The sequence below is a fragment of the Micromesistius poutassou genome (genome assembly GCF_964030765.1).
Source record: "Micromesistius poutassou genome assembly, chromosome: 6".
Classification (NCBI taxonomy): Eukaryota; Metazoa; Chordata; class Actinopteri; order Gadiformes; family Gadidae; genus Micromesistius; species Micromesistius poutassou.
The window spans coordinates 20,706,030-20,714,860 of record NC_140276.1 but is presented as its reverse complement, the minus strand read 5'-3'; the positions used below and the strand labels follow the sequence as shown (position 1 = coordinate 20,714,860).

General features: G+C 39.7%; 2 protein-coding genes across 2 annotated transcripts; both read right to left on the bottom strand.

The window, feature by feature from the left end:
- Window positions 1–223: 223 nt before the first annotated feature.
- Window positions 224–1,148, bottom strand: LOC311345558 (uncharacterized protein; the record flags this gene model as incomplete). Its single annotated transcript, XM_084469978.1, has 2 exons — window positions 224–705; window positions 809–1,148. Coding segments are annotated over 2 exons (753 nt in total), but the record flags the coding sequence as incomplete, so codon positions are not given.
- A 1,879-nt stretch (window positions 1,149–3,027) lies between these two features.
- On the bottom strand, window positions 3,028–5,541 carry LOC311345216 (uncharacterized protein). Its single transcript, XM_084469597.1, has 6 exons — window positions 5,487–5,541; window positions 5,008–5,337; window positions 4,539–4,904; window positions 4,212–4,328; window positions 3,883–3,935; window positions 3,028–3,573 (listed from the first exon to the last, which is right to left on the bottom strand). Exons 1-6 carry the CDS (start codon window positions 5,524–5,526, stop codon window positions 3,445–3,447), a joined length of 1,035 nt encoding a protein of 344 aa, XP_084325723.1. The 5' UTR covers window positions 5,527–5,541; the 3' UTR covers window positions 3,028–3,444.
- Window positions 5,542–8,831: the final 3,290 nt, after the last annotated feature.

Below are 8,831 nucleotides of genomic sequence, written 5' to 3'. Positions count from 1 at the left end.
TCTCTCCAGCAAAAAGTCATCCGGAAAGGACAATATGTCGAGCCGTGGTCTAATTAATCTCTCTGTGAATTGCACAAATTATTTGCGCTCCGATATCAATAGGCGAACACGTAAAAGCTGCGATAAACGTGGGTTTAAATAGCCTACTCCGAGCAAAACCGGGTTATCTTCCAAACTTAACCTGCGCAAAACCTGCTCCGACCAGGTTTGATTGAGAGCATATGTTTCTATAGCAACTTACATACCGTGTTCATTTTGGAACGGAAAACCTAGGGTTGCCGCTAACCCTGGGTTAACTTAGCTGGGTAAGTGATAAAACCGGCTTTGTGGAACACCCCTCTGTTATGTCCAGCTTACTTCCACTCCCAAACATAACTCCCCCACACGCTGCCAGGGCACAGTGGTGAGTCCCAGCATCAGAGGACTCTGCATTGTTCTTGGGGAGAGTGTAGACACAGCTCTGTGGAGCAGACGGAGGCCCAGAACTAGTCTGACATTCACCACTCCTGTTTCCATTCAGGTAAACGGCAGCAGGGTGAGATGGTCCTGATCTGAACCAGTACACACTGGGTTCCCCTTGGCACTGGTTACTGTGGTCCGTCCTCTGGGAGCTAATAGAGCACTGGAGATCCACAGGGTCTCCCAGCTGAGCTGATGCAGACTGTTGGACCACAGTCTGGTAGCTTAATGTCTGCGCATTCCCATCTGCATAGTGAAACACAATCAAATGTACCCAATCCAACTATCTTTTGTGTTTACCTCAGCTAAAATAGATTTTTGCTCATGATATTAAAACGCTGAATCTTACCATTCACAGACAGAAATGTGCCGTTGTTCCAATTCTTGTTTTCATCAATTCCTTGCTGACAGAAATAGTTTCCTTCATCCTCTTTCTTTACATCACTCATGGTCAACTTTCCTATTACCAGTGTGACCCTTAATTTGTATGGCGGATATATCGTTTCCCGGCCATAAGTTGCGCTGGCAACCAATTGGGGAATATATCCAAGAGATTGCTTATACCAGTATAGCACTTTACTTGTACCATTAAAAGCTGCACAATGCAGAGAAACAGTATCTCCAAGATCTGCTGTTGTCAAAGAGAGTGATTGAGGAATTTCTTGGGTCTGATTTAGCACTGAAAATAAGAAAAACAAAATTCATGAAGTACTGATTACATTTTAGCAGGAATTTTCGACAAAAAATAAAAAATGCAGACATACCTAGATATATATATAAATAATCCAACCATACATACATACTACATACACTAGGAATCAAACAGACATGGTATTGCCAAACCTTCTGAACATTTCCCATAATTTACACTTCATAAAATAAGTGTTTTAAGTTGAAGAGAAATTGTACTTAGAAACTTTACTGAAGATCGTCATTGCAAAAAGCATTACCAACATTAATGTTGGTAATGCTTTGGTAAGCACGTTTTGGTGCTGGACTTGCGATGTACTCGCGATGAAATATTTGACTTAAAAGACAATATTTATACACCCTAGATTAACGGTGATTGGCTGGAACATGGAGACACTGAATGAAGCCAGCCATTTAGGACCTACACTAACCCATTTAGGTTAATGTAAGGTGCAGGTCATGTTATATTTAAATATAAACTATGTACAAAATAATTCCCCTAACAGTATAATAAGTCTAATCATCACTCTACAATGTTAATGTTACAATTTATTTACTCGTACCCCCAGTTACGACCAATGAAAACACTCTAGCCATTGATAGAACTAACCCTAGTAGGGGAAGGGCTAGTGGCAGATGTCCTGACTCAGGGAAACCCTCATGTGAGTAGGAAAGTACTGTGGGTGCGTAGAGAAGTAATGTGCCTACAAATGACGCATGATGTAGTAGTTCATCATTTAGGCAGTTTCAGGAAGTAAAACGACTGACTTTTGAGCTTTATCTTTTTTACCTCCAGCCAGGCCGTTGGATCCACCAGGGAGCTTACTTGGGCGCTAATCCACCCATCATAGATATGGGTATACACTCCCACTTGTGATGTCACAATCGGGTTGATTTTCCAAATGGCTTGTAATGGCTAATCAACCTCACATCTGGTGGTAAAGTAGATGTTCAAAATCTACAAGCAAATTCTAGCAAGATCATTCATTCAATATAATCAGTGTAGGTTAAGGATTTGGATTACAGGTATGTGTTTTAATGACCACAGAACATTTGAGTTAACATGTAGACATTTTTTTTCAAACTTTTTTTCAAGAGAGGGAAAAAAAGTCTGTCTGCTAACCATTCCGGTACATATAGTTGTTTCAAAATCTATGTGCTTTTCAACTGGATATATTATGTTTATTATTTCAGGCTGAATCTTCTGGCTGAAAGTGTTGTATAGACCATGTAATGGATTGGTGAATTGAGTTTCAACTGCTTCAATGTGGTTTATTCACCCAAGATGGTTTCCACTAGACAAAATGTGTCCATAGCTGGAGCTTTTGTGGGACTTTTTACTCCATTTTTGTTTTGCAATTTGACCTTGTAAAAATATGAACTGCAAGAATGAGTGTGTGTGTGTGTGTTGGTGTGTATTTATGTGGGCTGCGCCCCAGGATATATCATATAGAATTAGTTAACCAATGAGTAACCAATCCACCCCAGCAACAATGACGTGGAGATGGCACTCTGTTCTCCATGTTGAAGATACAGCAGTTTCAAGAAACTCAAGCCTTTTAAAACCAGGGTGAAGTGACAGTTAACCTAAGAAGCCCAGGAGAGATGACACCTTTTAGTGTCACTTCCTTTCGTGCCATTTCTTTTACCACTGGGTTTGAAAGAGAGCGAGGCCCCAAGCAGCAGATAAGCTGAGAAGCGAGGGCTGTGGCTGGCCATGTCTCTCTGTTGTGCACACACCACCAACCTGACCATGACCTGAGTCGAAGTATCGACAGGATGTGCTGCTGAAGGGCCGGAAACCAACCATGAAATCAACATTTTCCATCATTGACTGAAACCAAAAGGGGATTTTTGTGTTGGTGAACAGTGAAGATGTTGACTTTTATTTGCTTTTTTAATGTCATCAATAGCAATTCATGATTTTGATGAACATCCTTATAAAATGCATACAGAGGAACAATACCAACAATTCGGACACAATCAATGCTGTCTTGTCTACCACTCATCAATTAAGCACCTATGATAAACGTTGGGAAATGAAAAAAGTAAAATGAACAAGATCACTATGGAGAGAGATTGGTCTCATGATTATTGATACTATAGCACGAGTCAATTATTTTCTTGTAAAGGTTAACTTGCGTCTTGTAAATTTAATGATTTGAATGATGGTGATGCATCGATCAGAGGGCAAAGCAAATCAGTCCATATATTACAGAGAGAAGCATATCATACTATATATAACCTGGAACGCCATATTGAGGAATTTAAACTGTATTAGGACCATGGCAGACTTCAGTAGCAGGTTTCTCTCGCAGCAGAATACACACTCTCCTGAGTCCTTTCACTGTTCTTCTTCCGTCCTCTGGTTTTCCTGCCAGAGAACTCCAACGCTGCGTAGTTCAAGGAATCTGTTTCCCCATTCTACAACAGAGAGCTGTGTTACTAACATCTGAGAGGATTCACAGCTGTAGTAGAGATCACTTTTCTTGAATCAAGGTCAAAACTGAAATTATACTGAAATTACTTGTGGCCAATAACTGATTGGTTACCGTAATATGCTAGACCAGTTAATTTAACCAGTAAGCTAAAAAAAGAATGTGTAACTCAACTTTGGTTATTAATACAAATTTGGAAATCCCAAAAATAATCAATCATCCAAGCCACAGCATTTCTTTAATTTTTTAAAAATTGAAATACGTAAATCAATTATTATAGACAATGCAGATGTACCTTTTGTTCCTGAATCAATGAGTCATGTGCAACATCTGTGGCTCTCTGTGTCCCTGATAATAATAATCTTTGTGTTAATGCAGTATTTATTGAATATAATATTATATATATATAACAACATATATATAACAATTCTAAACCTTTATATATTCATGAAAAAGGTCAAACTGTTAAAATTGATTTAAGCCAGATTGTAAAATACAATGTGCCACAGACTTAATTATGCATACAGAGTAAAAGGCTTCTATCAAAGAAGTTTGGGATCTCGCTAAACTGTCCTGAGGTCAGATCAGGTCACATCAACAGGCTAAGTGTATAATGTACTGTACCTTTGCACTGCTCACAAACTTGCATTTTATTTCTGGTTAGAACGAGGATTATAATCACACCCAGACAGCAAGCCAACAGTATCCCAAGCACCATGTTAACTGGATGCCCGTTTGATGCTAGAATCACACAAACAACATTGGGTCACGAGGGAAGCTTTAGAATAGTATTTTTTGTATTTTTGCAATAATTACATAAGCATTTTCCCATTTCAAATAAAATAATTCTCCCAGCAAGTCAATATCGTTTATGTATATTATCTTCTTCATGAATGAATTACCATTGAATTAATTACCAAATAAATAAAGTAGGAAGTAAACTATATTTACCTTTTATGTCCAGCTTACTTCCACTCCCAAACATAACTCCCCCACACGCTGCCAGGGCACAGTGGTGAGTCCCAGCATCAGAGGACTCTGCATTGTTCTTGGGGAGAGTGTAGACACAGCTCTGTGGAGCAGACGGAGGCCCAGAACTAGTCTGACATTCACCACTCCTGTTTCCATTCAGGTAAACGGCAGCAGGGTGAGATGGTCCTGATCTGAACCAGTACACACTGGGTTCCCCTTGGCACTGGTTACTGTGGTCCGTCCTCTGGGAGCTAATAGAGCACTGGAGATCCACAGGGTCTCCCAGCTGAGCTGATGCAGACTGTTGGACCACAGTCTGGTAGCTTAATGTCTGCGCATTCCCATCTGCATAGTGAAACACAATCAAATGTACCCAATCCAACTATCTTTTGTGTTTACCTCAGCTAAAATAGATTTTTGCTCATGATATTAAAACGCTGAATCTTACCATTCACAGACAGAAATGTGCCGTTGTTCCAATTCTTGTTTTCATCAATTCCTTGCTGACAGAAATAGTTTCCTTCATCCTCTTTCTTTACATCACTCATGGTCAACTTTCCTATTACCAGTGTGACCCTTAATTTGTATGGCGGATATATCGTTTCCCGGCCATAAGTTGCGCTGGCAACCAATTGGGGAATATATCCAAGAGATTGCTTATACCAGTATAGCACTTTACTTGTACCATTAAAAGCTGCACAATGCAGAGAAACAGTATCTCCAAGATCTGCTGTTGTCAAATAGAGTGATTGAGGATTTTCTTGGGTCTGACTTAGCACTGAAAATAAGAAAAAAAAAAATCCATGAAGTACCTATTCAAATTGTTGAGGGAATTAAACAAATACAAAAAAAATACATACATTTATAGTTATATTTAATATCCACACATACATATTCCACTGTAATATTTTGAGAAATTGTACTTACAAGCTTTACTCAAGATCATTGCAATACATATTGCCATCATTGTCCCGTTATGGTGCTGAAGCATAGATGTACTCTCAAGTGAACGATTTGACTTAGAAGACAACCATTTACATATCTTCATCAGATCAACTGTGATTGGCTGGAACATGCAGACACTGAAAGAAGCGAGCCAATGATCCACTTGACTTCAGTCAGATGCAGTTCATGTTAGATTTAAATACAACACACAGTAAACATCCGTTCCCTTCATCATATTTTATCTGTGTAACAAACAGACATCTGGCATTCATGTAATGCTTTCCCTTAATGCATCATCATTAAACAAATGTTTAATGAATTATTTTGATGTGACACTGAATCAACAAGTACAGTAAAATCATTGTTACTTTTTCTTTTCAAGTGATATTGCAACAATTAGAAGTAACACAAGAGATTGTATTGAAGTATATGTGCCCTAATTCTACTGATAAATTAAGCATTATTAGTACGATAACCATTATTACTAATAATAGTGACAAGTGTATTCAGAGCCGGATTAAATAAATGGACTACACTAGGCAGACTGTATTTTTTGGGCCCCCCTCCATCGATGTTATTCATAAATTGAAATCTGAAACTTACCAAAGTTACTAATAAAAGTTAATTCACATTTTACATAGCGTTGTCTTTGGTTACAAGTTGGTTATTTGTACGCCAAAATAAGTCATGTGTTGTGTCTATCAGACACAACACATGACAAAACACATGAAAAATCCGTCATTTTTTTATTTTTTATTATTCATACGTTATTACACGGCTCTATTAAATGCTATTAAATTATCCTTATCTTATCCATTGCCAGTGTCATTGTTAAGGCAGTAGTACCAGTAAATCACCAATAGGTGTCAGCATTGCAGGTTCACAGCTGTCGGACGGCTGCCCGACAGAAACTTCTGAGAATGAGGAGTCACGTGATTTTTGTGGAGGGGTTTGAGCCCGTCCGCCATGATGGCATCCACGGCTATCGGTTGCCAGGGGCAACGTTGTCAGAGCGGCATAGAAACAGATGAGGAAATACGCAACATAGAGACGCAGGAGACATTACGAGATAGAAATAAAGAAATAAATGGAGAAGAATAAGGCGAAGGAAAAGGGTCCTAGTGAGAACACACTCTCATCGACTCATCTCATCGATGAAAATCGGCCAAGATTATCCTGTCTCTAGTGTTCTAAGATATAATCTCATCAACCCCAAGAGCACCCGATCGCAAAATCGGGGTTATCCAACATGATGGATATGTTCAGAATGTCGAGTGAAGGCAACGTCCACCAGAACCGTCACGGAGGCGGCACGGCGATAAAAACGTTCGCCGAAGACATTAGAAACCATTACAGTCAATGTAGGCTATTCCACTGGGCACGGCACGGCACGGCACGGCACGGAACCAAACCGGCACTACTTTGTTTGAAAGTTGCCGGTTCGCAGCCGTGTCTCACAACACTTGTACAGCATCCAGTTTATGATGGTTATGATGTTTATTCATTAATTGCGCCGCGGCCGAACTGACGCGGATATTCTCTGATATTATGTAAGCATAAGCACCGCGGAAACCACTGCCGTCAAAAGACGCTGATCCATTTTCAGTGTTGACGAGTTGCTCTAGTTCTACCTCCACGGCCCTGCAGCGGGACATTAGCGGACTAGATTGTCCTATAGTGTGAGGTGTTCCGTCTTGTGTTCGAATCTCATGTATTTGTATTTACGATCGGAGAGCAACAAATCGGCTGAGATTCTCTTTATGTGTGTGGTGTACATCCGACTCAACTCTTGTGTGGGGCAGCCTTCAGTGCGTTGTCCATTTAGGGAACCTGACAAACTGTAGCCCGCTGTTCTTATGGTTTCCTCGACGATCGTGTGAGGCATTGAAGCAGTCTTTAACGCAGCAGTTATTTCCAGGCATTGTTTAAACAGTACAGAGTTGCAACAACCTCCTCTGCTAGCAGCTACCGTGTCAACAATAACGCAAAGCTCAGCTGCACTCGGAGGGGCGTACCTTCCAACATGGGGGGGGGCTCTGTGCCGTGACGACAACTCCTTATTCTCAATAGCCCTCCGCTGTCTCTTCTTTTGTTCCTTATTTTTTTTCTTTTTACGTTTTGCCGCACCCGAAAGCATCTTGAATGTTAGCCTACTCAAAAAACGACCTGCCTGCTAGCTTTATTGTTCCGCTTAGGGTTAGTAGTCTTGTCCCGCTGACCTCCCCTCGGACTTAACTGATTGGCGTTAATGTGACGTAACGTTAAGATAAACAACGTCACTATTTTTAGTTAATTAATATATATTGATATATTAACACTGAAATAAATAGTAGATAGGACATTTGTATAGGCTATTTCATTTTTTTTTTTTTTTAATTTGTCCTTCTGTCTGGCCCCCCCCCCCCCCCCCCCCCCGCCAATCAGGCCCTAGGCACGTGCCTAGTTTGCCTTTGGGTTAATCCGGCTCTGAGTGTATTACTAGTTGGTGTCACTATAGTGATAGTTATTAGCCGAATAGTGCAGTTATATCTGAGACATTAATATTTATCATAAAAGTATTATCCATAATACCGGTTATTGTAGTAGAAATAGTTATCCCACTGAAAGTTTTCATGATTAACAATCATGAATTTCATAATTGAATCTGGAGGATTCGAGTGTGTGGTCACATGATACAAATAAAAGTAAATCTCAATGGCTTTGATTGCGTGTTTGATTGTGTTTGAATGTGTTTAGCTGTTTGTGTACAAGATAAATAGGAGAAAAGAAACTTGCAACCTATATAATCTAGCCACATAGAGTCACTCTAGAGCTGTGACCTTCATGTCTGTGGGTTTTGCTGCCAAACATCACTGGATGTTTACATTTCTACTGAACAAGAGAACTCTAAATATTGTTCACTAAATGTCCTATATAAATATCCTTCCTCCTTGTTATGAAAGGTGACAGTTTTTAATTTAAATTTAAAAAGCCATTCAATTGGGAGCGTGTCTCATAGTTTTGTTGCCCATTCATATTTTTTTTCCTGACGCACAACATTGCTGATTTTTGAGTACATGAATAACATGTACCAGGATTAGCCCTAATGAAGATTTATTTCTCAAAAGCACACAATAATCAAGATGATGGGGTGCAATAAGTACAAGAAGGCTACAATACAGGCAACCAAAGAAACTGTACATCTTGAACTAAGTTAATTCAGAATCAAATGTTTTGGTGCTCTTTAGCTGAACTATCATGGTGGAAGGCATGATCCAAGTTTCCATGTTTGTGTAGCTCGCCATCAAGCTGTCATGCTGTATCCCAACACAGCAATCACATAAAATA